The sequence below is a fragment of the Procambarus clarkii genome, chromosome 11, assembly GCF_040958095.1.
Source record: "Procambarus clarkii isolate CNS0578487 chromosome 11, FALCON_Pclarkii_2.0, whole genome shotgun sequence".
Classification (NCBI taxonomy): Eukaryota; Metazoa; Arthropoda; class Malacostraca; order Decapoda; family Cambaridae; genus Procambarus; species Procambarus clarkii.
This window is the reverse complement of record NC_091160.1, coordinates 34,944,487-34,959,976: the sequence shown is the minus strand read 5'-3', so window position 1 is coordinate 34,959,976 and position 15,490 is coordinate 34,944,487. Positions and strand designations below refer to the sequence as shown.

The following is a 15,490-nucleotide window of genomic DNA, read 5'->3' as shown; positions in this document are numbered from 1 at the left end:
GCTGGGATATGAGGACAAGGATCCTGGATATGAGGACAAGGAGCTGGGATATGAGAACAAGGAGCTTGTCCTCATATCCCACTTCACTGTTCTTATATACCCGTTCACTGTCCTTATATCCCTCCTCCTTGTCCTCATCTCCCAGCTCATTTTCCTTATATATATATCCCTATTCCTCGTCCTCATATCCCTTCCAAATGCTCCGCAGTCATATTATTATCCCTATCCCATAATTACATTATATATTGCCCCCTGCCATATTCAAACATATAGTCTCTCTCTCTCTTACAACATCACAAAGGAACAACTCATCTGAACAATTCCTAATGCATATTAAGCTCAACGTTCGGAAAAATCAGATGCTAATTAGCAAACCAAATTCGCAAAGCCATCAGCTACTCAAAAAAAATGATTGGTAGCGAAGCCTCCGTTTCCAAGATAGAACTAAGGAACCGAGATCACGTTTTCTTTATGTAATTAGGAAGACATTAAGTTTCCTAAATTTTTTTCCCCTCGGGGAAATATGTCGATCAAGCATGATTTTTCCTTTAGCAATTTAGTGCGCCGCTGAGCACTGTGGTAATTTTTATTTGGCATTTGTTTGTTTAAAAAATGTATTTAAATGTAAGGTATATGTAAGTAAGAGACGGGTAACGCGGAAGCCAGTTAGTCGGGTCTATAAATTGGTCAGCTGTTGTAAGGTCTATAAACAAAGCAGGCGAGTCAGGTCTATAAACAAGCCAGATATAACGTATATATATATGAGTTTAGATTTGAGCACAGGTGTCGGTGACGTTTGAAAATATATATACAAGTTTCCCGCCATACTTCGTTTGAAAATGTAAACAACTTTTTCCCGCCATAGTTCGTTTGAAAATGTAAACAACTTTTTCCCGCCATAGTTCGTTTGAAAATGTAAACAACTTTTTCCCGCCATAGTTCGTTTGAAAATGTAAACAACTTTTTCCCGCCATAGTTCGTTTGAAAATGTAAACAACTTTTTCCCGCCATAGTTCGTTTGAAAATGTAAACAACTTTCCCGCCAAAGTTCGTTTGAAAATGTAAACAACTTTTTCCCGCCATAGTTCGTTTGAAAATGTAAACAACTTTTTCCCGCTATAGTTTGTTTGAAAATGTAAACAACTTTTTCCCGCCATAGTTCGTTTGAAAACGTAAACAACTTTTTCCCGCCATAGTTCGTTCGAAAATGTCAACAACTTTATCCCGCCATAATTCATGCCATTCTCACTTGGCGCCATTTTTCACCACCGTGCCGCCGCCGCCTCAAGAGTTGACCGGAAGGGAAAAAATAAATTTTTATCTTTGTAACAAAGGGCTGGCGTCTTCGTTCTAATTGCTGCCGACTATCTACTGAAGCCTTGCGCATTTAACTTATATTTTCTTGACTTCGCAAAAGCAGTTGAATGCTCTGCAAGGCGTCTTTTGATCGTGGAATTATAATATATTCATCGCAAGGGTTTAGCTCTGTCTTGAGCCTATGTAATAGAGACCGAGTGGCATAGTGATTAGCACTCGCATCGCCAACGACAGACTCAAGGAGATTCGAACCCTTGGCAGGTTGGAAAACACGCACATATACGCCCATTACAACACCCTCGTCTTAGACGACAGAGACTTCTTAACTACGCTTCTTTGACCCAAATTAGACATTTTCCTAAAGTTAAGGCAGCCGCTTTCCTTACAAACGAGCCAGGGAAAATGAGGTCGTTAACGTGGTTAAAATACAGAAACCGGGGCCCAGGAGCTAGACGAGGCTAGAGGGGGAAGGATATATATAATAACGCTGTACTCTCACTGGACGCACGCACGCACACACACACACACGCACGCACACCTGCGAAAAACTAATGATAACATACATAGATGGCGCTGAACATGAGGCACCTAGCAGTTGTGGTCTGGGGTAAGTAGCAGTTGTGGTCTGGGGTAAGTAGCAGGTGTGGCCTGGAGTAAGTAGCAGGTGTGGCCTGGAGTAAGTAGCAGGTGTGGTCTGGAGTAAGTAGCAGTTGTGGTCTGGGGTAAACAGTAACCAGAGAGAGAGATAGATAGATAGAGAGAGAGAGAGAGAGAGAGAGAGAGAGAGAGAGAGAGAGAGAGAGAGAGAGAGAGAGAGAGAGAGAGAGAGAGAGAGAAGGGAGAGATGTAGGGAGACATAAATCACACACCGTTGAATATTAATATAACACAGTACAAGAGGGGATAAAACAAGGGGAGAGTGTGTCCCTTCGACGCAGCCCACCTCGACACAAGCCACCATTAACCTGTATACACCAACAGCAGCGGCCTGTGACCTCCCCCCCCCCCCCATCATACACCTGTATACACAACACAACACACACACACACACACACACACACACAACACACACACACACACACACACACACACACACACACACACACACACACACACACACACACACACACTACATATGGTTTTCTGGCACGTTTCTCAGTAATATGTATATATATGTATGTACATGTGTATACTGCCACAATGTGTTCCTCACGTAGTTGTGCTGGCGGGGGATGGTTGAGATCCGGCTCTCTGGTCCCGCCTCTCTACTGTATAATGTATGTCTAACACATTTATTTATGTCACTTTGAGTCATTTGTATCTACTTTTTTATTTATAACCCCCCGCCCCCCCCCCCACCCCTCGTTCTGCTGTTCCTAGCACTGTACGATGATGCTTTGTCCATCTCCCTTAGCATGTGCTAAGACACAAGAGCTGGCTCACCTTGATGGGGATGCCCAGCAGAGGGAGATACACAAGAGCTGGCTCACCTTGATGGGGATGCCCAGCAGAGGGAGATACACAAGAGCTGGCTCACCTTGATGGGGATGCCCAGCAGAGGGAGATACACAAGAGCTGGCTCACCTTGATGGGGACGCCCAGCAGAGGGAGATACACAAGAGCTGGCTCACCTTGACGGGGACGCAGACCAGTATGAGGAGGAGGTCGGCGGAGGCCAGGGAAGCGAGGAAGACGTTAGTGGTGCTCTTCATCCCGTTGTACCTGTGGAAGGGAGAGAGGTGTTAGCTGCTGTACCTGTAGCAGGGATATATATATATATATATATATATATATATATATATATATATATATATATATATATATATATATATATATATATATATATTATACATGTTAGGCTTTTATCTACCACCCCCCCCCCCCACAAAGGTAGAACTACCTACCCCCCCCCCCCCCCACAAGATGCAGCCCCTACAACCAGCAGACTAACTCCTGCGTACCTATTAACTCCTAGGTGAACATGGGTGTCAGGTGATAGAAAACGCGGCCACCTATTTCTGTTCCGTACGGGATTCGAACCCGGAATTCCCCGATAATGAGTCCAGAACGAACCCGACTGTTGTACCGGGAGGTATGAGAGTGAATATGATAGTGAATTACTTAATATAATAATCAGTTAATATGAATATGAGTGAATGAGTGAACATGAATAATTATGAGTAAATATGTGAATATGAGAGAGACTAAGTGAACATGCAAAACAGATAAGCGTCAAGAGTGAAGGAATAAAGGAATTAACAGGGGAAAGCGCCAAGCCATTATTTTTTTTTTTTTGGCGGGAAAGCGCCAAGCCATTTTTTTTTTTTTTGGGCGGGAAAGCGCTAAGCCATTATTTATTTATTTGTAAACCTTTTTTTATATAAATAAAACCTATTTATTTATATACAAGAAGGTACATTGTGTTTATGAGAGAACTCAGAGCATTGATATTTTTACATTCTTTTAAAGCCACTATAACTCGCAAAGCGTTTCGGGCAGGTCCTTAATCTAACAGATAATTTTAAGTAGGTAACTTGTTGCAAAACTGAAAAAAAAGTTAACAGGGTACATTGTAAGAAATTTGAAGAAAATTAGTAGGTACATTATAGTAAAATTAGAGGGATTATCAACAGGTACATTGTAGCCTAATTTGAGGATAATTACTAGGTATATTGGAGTCAAATTGGGGTTCAATATAACAACCATGATATAAGATGATAGCAGTGAAGTTATAAACAAATCCACAAGCGCCGTGACGAGGATTCGAACCTGCGTCCGGGAGCATCCCAGACACTGCCTTAATCGACTGAGCTACGACAGGGTAAAAAGGGTTGAAACTGAAGTTCTACTGAACTTACTGGATCCCGTAGCCTCTCCGAGGCACAAACCGGGCTTTTACTTTGTGGATTTCTTCATTTGATGCATCACGTTAGTGTGATCTCTGTGTGTGTGTAGTGAAGTTATATATGGCTTAGGTACATATATTGCGGGATTGAGTAGCACAAGATTCAGCGTGAGCAGGCGAGGAGTCACAATAACGTGGCTTAGGTAATAAGTGGATTTAGGCATTGTACTAGCTACTAGGGATTGTACTAGCTATGTACTAGCTCTATGTACTAGGTACTAGGTACTAGGCATTGTACTAGCTATGTACTAGCTCTATGTACTAGGTACTAGGTACTAGGCATTGTACTAGCTATGTACTAGCTCTATGTACTAGGTACTAGGTACTAGGCATTGTACTAGCTATGTACTAGCTCTATGTACTAGGTACTAGGCATTGTACTAGCTATGTACTAGTTCTATCTATAAATCGATCAATTTTTGTATAACCTCCTGTATGTATGTAATTTACCTGATTAAACATTTATTTTTATTGGTTTATAACGTGGCTGAAGTATGTTGACCAGACCACACACACTAGAAGGTGAAGGGACGACGACGACGTTTCGGTCCGTCCTGGACCATTCTCAAGTCGATTGCGAATGGTCCAGGACGGACCGAAACGTCGTCGTCGTCCCTTCACCTTCAAGTGTGTGGTCTGGTCAACATAAGAAGAACATAAGAACATAAGAACATAAGAACAAAGGCAACTGCAGAAGGCCTGTTGGCCCATACGAGGCAGCTCCTATCTATAACCACCCAATCCCACTCATATACATGTCCAACCCGCGCTTGAAACAATCGAGGGACCCCACCTCCACCACGTTACGCGGTAATACAGTGTGAGGTGTGAAGCACAAGATAGGGAACTATGAGGATGAAATTAGGTATATAATGGTTTTACTTTTCAATAAGGCATAAGATTGGACAGCTTCTAAATACGTTAGGGAGTGAGTTCCTTATATTACGACTCTATAGCTCTTGGCAGGGATTAGGATAACGATTTGTGTGACCGTCGGGGATTGAACGCCGACTTGCATCAAGCGAGACCGTCGCTCTACCGTCCAGCCCAAGTGCCAGAGCAAGCAAACGCATATGTAAATGTAAATAATTTACAACACCGCCTCATTTGAGCCCAGGAAGGTCATAGACTCATATTATGTGAGGGTTCCGGCATTTTAGAGTCGCGAGACTTAATTTATTACGTTTTGAATATTCTCTCATAACACTGTCTGCGTTTTCTGTTTCATGAAAAGAAAACAGACCCCAGAAATTCAGGGGGGACCCTGGTGCAAGATTGTGAAGGACGCTGTCAATCTTGGAACTTCAATAGACCACAACAGCCCTCACAAACCAGTTTTCAATAGACCACAACAGCCCCACACAAACCCGTCTTCAATAGACCACAACAGCCCTCACAAACCAGTCTTCAATTGACCACAACAGCCCCTCACAAACCCCAGTCTTCAATTGACCACAACAGCCCTCACAAACCCCAGTCTTCAATACACCACAACAGCCCCACACAAACCAGTCTTCAATAGACCACAACAGCCCCACACAAACCCGTCTTCAATAGACCACAACAGCCCTCACAAACCCAGTCTTCAATTGACCACAACAGCCCCTCACAAACCCCAGTCTTCAATTAGACCACAACAGCCCTCACAAACCCAGTCTTCAATAGACCACAACAGCCCTCACAAACCAATCTTCAATAGCCCACAACAGCCCTCACAAACCCATCTTCAATAGACCACAACAGCCCCACACAAACCTAGTCTTCAATAGCCCACAACAGCCCTCACAAACCAGTCTTCAATAGACCACAACAGCCCTCACAAACCAGTCTTCAATAGACCACAACAGCCCTCACAAACCCATCTTCAATAGACCACAACAGCCCCCCGTCTTCAATAGACCACAACAGCCCTCACAATCCCATCTTCAATAGACTACAACAGCCCCTCCCGTCTTCAATAGACCACAACAGCCCCCCCCGTCTTCAACAGACCACAACAGCCCCACACACACCCGTCTTCAATAGACCACAACAGCCCTCACTAACCCAGTCTTCAATAGCCCACAACAGCCCCTCACAAACCCATCTTCAATAGACCACAACAGCCCCACACAAACCCAGTCTTCAATAGCCCACAACAGCCCCTCGTCTGCAATAGCCCACAACAGCCCCCCGTCTTCAATAGACCTACAACAGCCCCCCGTCTTCAATAGACCACAACAGCCTCCCCCGTCTTCAATAGACCACAACAGCCCCCAGTCTTCAATAGACCACAACAGCCCCCCCGTCTTCAATAGACCACAACAGCCCCCAGTCTTCAATAGACCACAACAGCCCCCAGTCTTCAATAGACCACAACAGCCCCCAGTCTTCAATAGACCACAACAGCCCCCCCCGTCTTCAATAGACTACAACAGCCCCCAGTCTTCAATAGACCACAACAGCCCCACGTCTTCAATAGACCACAACAGCCCCCCGTCTTCAATAGACCACAACAGCCCCACACAAACCCATCTTCAATAGACCACAACAGCCCCCTCACAAACCCCATCTTCAATAGACCACAACAGCCCCCCGTCTTCAATAGACCACAACAGCCCCTCACAAACCCCATCTTCAATAGACCACAACAGCCCCCCCCCCGTCTTCAATAGCCCACAACAGACCTCAGTCTTCAATAGCCCACAACAGCCCCACACAAATCCATCTTCAATAGACCACAGCAGCCCTCCGTCTTCAATAGACCACAACAGCCCCCCCATCTTCAATAGACCACAACAGCCCCCCCATCTTCAATAGACCACAACAGCCCCTCACAAACCCCGTCTTCAATAGACCACAACAGCCCCCCGTCTTCAATAGACCACAACAGCCCCCCGTCTTCAATAGACCACAACAGCCCCCCATCTTCAATAGACCACAACAGCCCCCCCATCTTCAATAGCCCACAACAGCCCCTCACAAACCCGTCTTCAATAGACCACAACAGCCCCCCATCTTCAATAGACCACAACAGCCCCCCATCTTCAATAGACCACAACAGCCCCCCCATCTTCAATAGCCCACAACAGCCCCTCACAAACCCCGTCTTCAATAGACCACAACAGCCCCCCATCTTCAATAGACCACAACAGCCCCACACAAATCCATCTTCAATAGACCACAACAGCCCCCCATCTTCAATAGACCACAACAGCCCTCACAAACCCGTCTTCAATAGACCACAACAGCCCCTCACAAACCCGTCTTCAATAGACCACAACAGCCCCCCGTCTTCAATAGACCACAACAGCCCCACACAAATCCATCTTCAATAGACCACAACAGCCCCCCCATCTTCAATAGACCACAACAGCCCCCCCCGTCTTCAATAGCCCACAACAGCCCCTCACAAACCCCGTCTTCAATAAACCACAGAAGCAATAACGACCCGTGACGTTATTTCAAGTGGTCCAATAAAATACCTTCTTAAATTGCTTTATTGGAGGGGGAGGCTGAGTCGTTGCCATCCCCCGATCACCGGCAATATGGCAAAGTTATGTCGCTCGTTGCCTTTGCAGACGTGCAATATCCGTTTACACTAATGCAAAATTGAAACATTTAATTGTAAAGCCGGTTAAACACAAGAGAACCCGGTTACAAGCTTAATATAAGCACTAAATCTACGATTCTGTAATAAGACTCTGAATTCAAAGATGTCAAGGAAACAGATATTGATGACATTTAAAGACCATTTAGCATAATACAGCTGTAGTGTATATACATCTAGTGTACATATATATATATATACATCGAGAGGTTTACCTCATATCACTGTGCATGTACTCTCTCAGTTTACTCTTGTTCTGGACTGTGTAAAGTACTAAAGTACACCAGGGGCTAGATTCACGAAGCAGTTACGCAAGTACTTACGAATGTGTACATGTTTCCTCAATCTTTGACGGCTTTGTTTACGTTTATTAAGCAGTTTACAAGCATGAAAACTTGCCAATCGACTGTTGTTATTGTTATAAAGCCTCCTGGTGCTTCGGAGCTCATTAACTGTTTAATATTTGTAAACAAAGCCGCCAAAGATTGAGAAAAGATGGACAGGTTCGTAAGTTCTTGCGTAACTGCTTCGTGAATCTGGCTCCTGTTGATAGGAGAGTCTCACGGCTTCAATACCCCATACATACCCCTGATAGGACTGAACCCCAGAGCAACAATATACAACTCTCGTATATTGTCCAAGAGCGGCTCTTAAACAATACTTCTCTTATCGTCTTGAGAGAGCAGTGGGGGAGAGAGAGAGAGAGGGGGGGGGAGAGAGAGAGAGGAAGGAAGGGGGGAATGGAACGGAGGAGGAATAGAGACGAGGAAGCACAGAGGATGGAAGTTTATTGACTTGCAGGATGTGGTTGTTGCTAAAGATTCGCTACCTGGAACAAAAAGTTCCAAGTAGCACGGGCTATGGTGAGCCCGTTGACTTGCAGGAGCACCATTCCCATCTCCAACGGGAACATCTGACGGCATTTTGAGCGTCTATACTCATACACAAACAATGAAACACAAACAAGTACATTTGACTTTCAATTATTGGAGATAGGAAGCCTGGTATGGCTTATTGCGGCTAGCAACCCTCATACTCTTGCTGCTAAATTAAGCACCATAGAACACATTCACAATATACAAGCTGAAAACATTGCACAGACCATATACACTGACGGATCACTCAATTACAGCTACAGGGAGGGCAGGAAGTGCTGTTATTGCTCATCAGCCCGATGGCAGCACAATTCAAAGAAATATCCGAATTAGTAACTGGGCGTCCACAATGCAGGCCGAGTTGGTAGCAATACTGGTAGCACTCGAAATTATTGACAACACTGAAGTAGACAGCTTAATTATTTCTGACTCCCTTTCCTCACTACGAGCAATAAACAGTTTGCAATCAAGTAATAACGTATTTGTCTTGGAAGCTAGACGTAGATATATATAAGGATACTTAGCAAGAGGGTAAATATAAAAATGTTGTGGATTCCTTCTCACATTGGCATGCAGGGAGCCGGTCGGCCGAGCGGACAGCACGCTGGACTTGTGATCCTGTGGTCCTGGGTTCGATCCCAGGCGCCGGCGAGAAACAATGGACAGAGTTTCTTTCACCCTATGCCCCTGTTACCTAGCAGTAAAATAGGTACCTGGGTGTTAGTCAGCTGTCACGGGCTGCTTCCTGGGGGTGGAGGCCTGGTCGAGGACCGGGCCGCGGGGACACTAAAAAGCCCCGAAATCATCTCAAGATAATCTCAAGATAACATGACAAAGTTGACGCCCTTGCTAAGGCTGCAGTAAATAATCCCTTAGCTATCTATCCTGGTCGTACCCAGAATACAACCTACAGCAGCTGTCTAACTCACAGGTACCTATTTGCTGGTAGGTGATGAGAGGCATCAGGTGAGGGCCAAACATTGTCCAAATGTCACCGTGCCACAGAGTATGTGTATACATAGTGGCGGGATACAAACTAACACATACACATACGTATATACTGAATAGATTACCTGAGCCCGGTGGTATACATTAGGCATACATTAGGCATACATTAGGCATACATTAGGTATACATTAGGCATACATTAGGTATACATTAGGCATACATTAGGCAGACATTAAGCATACATTAGGCATACATTAGGTATACTTTAGGTATACATTAGGTATACATTAGGCATACATTAGGTAAGAGAAAAAGCCGGAGGAGGGAGGGGGGGGGTAAGAGACGAAGCTGTGTACTTATCTATTTGTGCTTGCGGGGGTTGAGCTCTGGCTCTTTGGTCCCGCCTCTCAACTGTCAATCAACTGGTGTACAGGTTCATGAGCCTACTGGGCTCTATCATATCTACATTTGAAACTGTGTATGGAGTCAGCCTCCACCACATCACTGCCTAATGCATTTCATTTACTAACTACTCTGACACTGAACAAGTTCTTTCTGATGTCTCTGTGGCTCATTTCGGTACTCAGTTTCCACCTGTGTCCCCTTGTTCGCGTCCCACCCGTGTTTAACAGTTTATCTTTATCTACCCTGTCAATTCCTCTGAGAGTTTTGTAGGTAGTGATCATTTCTTCCCGAGCTCTTCTGTCTTCCAGCGACGTGAGTTGCAGTTCACTCAGCCTTTCCTCGTAACTCATGTCTCTTAGTTCTGGGACTAGTCTAGTGGCATTCCTCTGAACTTTTTCCAGCTTCGTCTTGTGCTTGACAAGGTACGGGTTCCATGCTGGGGCCGCATACTCTAGGATTGATCTTACATATGTGGTATACAAGGTTCTGAATGATTCCTTACACAGGTTCCTGAAGGCAGTTCTGATGTTAGCCAGCCTCGCATACGCCGCCGATGTTATTCTTTTGATGTGGGCTTCAGGAGACAGGGTTGGTGTGATATCAACTCCTAGATCCTTCTCTCTGTCCGTTTCACAAAGGACTTCATCTTCCATTGTGTGTGTGTGTGTGAGTGAGTGAGTGAGTGAGTGAGTGAGTGAGTGAGTGAGTGAGTGAGTGAGTGAGTGAGTGAGTGAGTGAGTGAGTGAATGAGTGAGTGAGTGAGTGAGTGAGTGAGTGAGTGAGTGAATGAGTGAGTGAGTGAGTGAGTGAGTGAGTGAGTGAGTGAGTGAGTGAGTGAATGAGTGAGTGAGTGAGTGAGTGAGTGAGTGAGTGAGTGAGTGAATGAGTGAGTGAGTGAGTGAGTGAGTGAGTGAGTGAGTGAGTGAGTGAGTGAATGAGTGAGTGAGTGAATGAGTGAGTGAGTGAGTGAGTGAGTGAGTGAGTGAGTGAGTGAGTGAGTGAGTGAGTGAGTGAGTGAGTGAGTGAGTGAGTGAGTGAGTGAGTGAGTGAGTAAGTGAGTGAGTGAGAGAGTGAGGTATGTGCACGTGCGTGTCACTCTAAACTAAGACCTATACTTATTAACCTTCAGGACATTGAGGTAGCCGCGCCAAAACCCGCCGCCGCCGCCGCCCCGGAAGCCACCTCCCACACCTGTACGGACTACGGGGCTCACCATAGCCCGTGCTGCTTGGAACTTTTTGTTCCACGTAGCGAATCTTTAACAGCAACGAACCAGCCGAAGCAAAACATTAGTCTCGCTAAACAACCAATTTTCTGTCTTTAAATTTCATCTTATAGTTTACAGACATTGTGGGGGTGTTGGGGGGAGGGGGTGTTGGGGGGGGGTGTGTTGGGGGGGGAGTGTTGGGGGGGGTGTTGGAGGGGGGGGGGTGGTTGGGGGGGGGGAAACCTCATCCATTCTGTACGGTTATGCGACGTGAGCACGCGTATCCGGACCGACTGAAATAACCGGTTAATCAACTATCCATTACCGGATAGACCCCCCCCCCCAACAAGAGGTTGCTTAAACCAACGGAGTTTATTATCTACATTATATATAGACAAGGTTCCCCCAGGGTCGATTCCCGGGTAGGTCAGAGACGTTTGCGCATGTTTCCTTGCACCTAATGCACCTGTGCTGCTGGGGGGGGGGGAGTGGAAGGCAGGGGTGTCAGAGGGTATGCATAAATATAGAGGTCGATAGAGCGTAGACGTCACTCCTGTGGGGGTCCGTGGTTCGAGTTTCACACAGCCCAGATGACTGGAATGTGGATGACAATTTATATTATGTATAAACCAGTTTTATTGAATCCCTAGAAGTATTTCCCCCCCCACCCCCCAGGACAATCACAAGGACCTGGTAACTGTGGCTGCTAATAACTACCTAGTAGTTAACCCTGGTAGTTAGTCCAAGGTGTTAGTCGTAACTAGCATCTTGGACTGTCCGCGCCTCCAAGATACCACGCCAAGGTGAAAATTTCTTCTCAAGATGGTCCTGCTGCTGGGGCCTACCTGTCCCTCCAGCACGCACGCACGCACGCACGCACGCACGCATACCAGTTGATTGACGGTTGAGAGGTGGGACCAAAGAGCTGAAGTTCAACCCCCCGCCCCCGCAAGCACAATTACGTGAGTACTTGCAAACACACACACACACACACGTAGACCGCATGTGTGCTTACATGGACACACACACACACATACACACACACACACACACACACACACACACACACACACACACACACACACACACACACACACACACACGTAGATCGCATGTGTGCTTACATGGACACACACACACACACACACACACACACACGTAGACCGCATGTGTGCTTACATGGACACACACACATACACACACACACACACACACACACACACACACACACACACACACACACACACACACACACACACACACACACACACACACACACACACACATCCCTCGTCCCAGAGCTACGAGGGATGGGGTATGAAGAGCGCCTGAGGGAACTGTGCCTTACGACACTAGAAAGAAGAAGGGAGAGGGGGGACATGATAGGAACGTATAAGATACTCAGAGGAATTGACAGAGTGGACATAGACGAAATGTTCACACGGAATAGTAACAGAACGAGAGGACATGGATGGAAGCTTGAAACTCAGATGAGTCACAGAGATGTTAGAAAGTTTTCTTTTAGCGTGAGAGTAGTGGGGAAATGGAATGCACTTCAGGAACAGGTTGTGGAAGCAAATACTATTCATAATTTTAAAACCAGGTATGATAGGGAAATGGGACAGGAGTCATTGCTGTAAACAACCGATGCTCGAAAGGCGGGATCCAAGAGTCAATGCTCGATCCTGCAAGCACATATAGGTGAGTACATATAGGTGAGTACACACGTGGATCAAAGAGCCAAAGCTGAACCCCCGCAAGCACAATAAGGTGAGTACATGCCAGCAAGCACGTAAAACATACACGCACGCAAACATACACACACACACACACGCACGCACTAACGGGCCAGAGCACAAGGGGGGGGTGATATGGGAGTGTGTAGCCGCCATCAACTCAAATCAACGCACTCAATATCACGCTCCACTATTTATACCACTCTTTTTCAAGCGCTTTTCACTCTGCCTCTGTTTGTAGCGTTGATTACACGTTACACTAGGGAGGGGAGGGGGGGCTGATTGTCACGCTGGGGGGGGGGGGGAGAGAAGGATGTGATTGTTACACTGGGGGGGGGCTGATTGTCACGCTGGGGGGTCGGGGGGGGAGAAGGACCTGATTGTTACACTAGGGGGGGGGCGGAGGGGGGGGGGGAGAAGGACCTGATTGTTACACTAGGGGGGGGCCGGAGGGGGGGAGAAGGACCTGATTGTTACACTAGGGGGGAGGGAGACCTGATTGTCACGCTGGGGGGGGGGGGGAGAGAAGGATCTAATTGTTACATTGGGGGGGGGACCTGATTGTCTCGCTGGGGGGAGAGAAGGACCTGATTGTTACACTAGGGGGGGACCTGATTGTCACGCTAAGGGGGGAGAGAAGGATCTGATTGTTACACTGGGGGGACCTGATTGTCACGCTGGGGGGGGAGAGAAGGATCTGATTGTTACACTGGGGGGGACCTGATTGTCACGGGGGGGAGAGAAGGATCTGATTGTTACACTGGGGGGGACCTGATTGTCACGCTAGGTGGGGGGGAAGGATCTGATTGTTACACTGGGGGGGACCTGATTGTCACGCTGGGGGGGGGGAGAGAAGGATCTGATTGTTACACTGGGGGGGGACCTGATTGTCACGCTGGGGGGGGGGGAAGGACCTGATTGTTACACTAGGGGGGGGCCTGATTGTCACGCTAGGTGGGGGGGAAGGACCTAATTGTCACGCTGGGGGGGGAAAGAAGGATCTGATTGTTACACTGGGGGGGACCTGATTGTCACGCTAAGGGGGGGGGAGAGAAGGACCTGATTGTCACGCTGGGGGGGACCTGATTGTCACGCTGGGAGGAGCCGGGGGGGAGACCTGATTGTTACACTAGGGGGGGGGAGACCCGATTGTCACGCTGGGGGGGGCCGGGGGAGAAGGACCTGATTGTTACACTAGGGGGGAGGGAGACCTGATTGTCACGCTGGGGGGGGGGGAAGAGAACACACAAAACACCCCTCAAACGCACAATACTCATTGCAATTAAGAATATGACAATCTCCATAGCAGGTCTGAGAAATGGCTTCTAGACCTCAACCCTGACAAATACAAGGGTATGAGGATAAAACCACTACCCAAGGAACAAATCAAAACTAGAAAATAACAAAAATATATGTAAAAAGGATCGTTCTAGGGCCAAGGGGACTAATCTATGAGGACTGACTGAGGAAACTGAACCTCACTACACTCTTGGAACGAATAGAGCAGACATGACAACGACATACAAGATAACAAGAGGATTGATAAAATATAGAAACAATATCCAAATTAAGGAACGGAAGAACAAGAGGACATAACTGGAACACAGACGAGTCACACAGATGTCAGAAACATCTTTATCATTCTTAGAGTTGTAAATAGCCGATTAGACGAGCAAGTTGCCGATACCCAATTCAATTACACATTATTAAATAAAAGAAATATAAGAAAAATGAGTGAAAAGAGTGGCTGCACTGACCAACTAATGGTCAGAAAGCCGGGGTTCAAGAGCAGGCGCCCGACCTGTAAGGACAGTCACGAGAGTACAACTAGGAGAGTACACACACTCTGTGGTAATGGTCTAACTACCCCCCCCCCCCACTCCCCCCTCCACGACTTTTTACGGTATTTTCATAGGAATTAAAAGGAAAATGATTTTCAGGTTCTAATGAGAACTATTAGACTCGACTCCCGTGCTTTGCTCTGCTGCCTTGTACCGTCACGCTGGTTGGTCACGGTGGTAGGTCACGCTGGTAGGTCACGCTGGTAGGTCACGCTGGCAGGTCACGCTGGCAGGTCACACTAGCAGATCACACAGTCAAGTCACACACAGAGATCCCAACGTCGTTCCGTTCCACTTGGCCCCAAACATCATTAACATTCACGACTGCAACATGTGAAGGAGGGAGCGATGGACCGACGACTGTTTACCTGCTCACGTGTCTCCTAATTAACCCGCACTCATCACCGCTCTCGCAGAGATGGACGGTAATGTGTCCAAATTGGTCGCACGACGTCATGCCGCCCACCCCGATGGTCTGGATTGGTCGCGCGCCTTGTATGTGTTCATTAGTGTGATGAACGCATACAAGAGAGAGAGAGAGAGAGAGAGAGAGAGAGAGAGAGAGAGAGAGAGAGAGAGAGAGAGAGAGAGAGAGAGAGAGAGAGTGAGAGAGATTAAACGTGACATTTTTCGTGGAGTTCCCAGAGATGGGCTCAGGAACCTCCCT

General features: G+C 46.8%; 1 protein-coding gene across 2 annotated transcripts in view; it reads right to left on the bottom strand.

Annotated features, from left to right (window-relative positions):
* LOC123758468 (QRFP-like peptide receptor) overlaps positions 1–15,490 on the bottom strand; it is a 62,417-nt gene that overhangs the window by 38,250 nt on the left and 8,677 nt on the right. For both annotated transcript variants that reach the window (XM_069322570.1, XM_069322572.1), the window contains exon 3: positions 2,949–3,039. In XM_069322570.1, the coding sequence (XP_069178671.1) occupies positions 2,949–3,039 (91 nt within the window). The remainder of the gene's footprint in view (positions 1–2,948; positions 3,040–15,490) is intronic.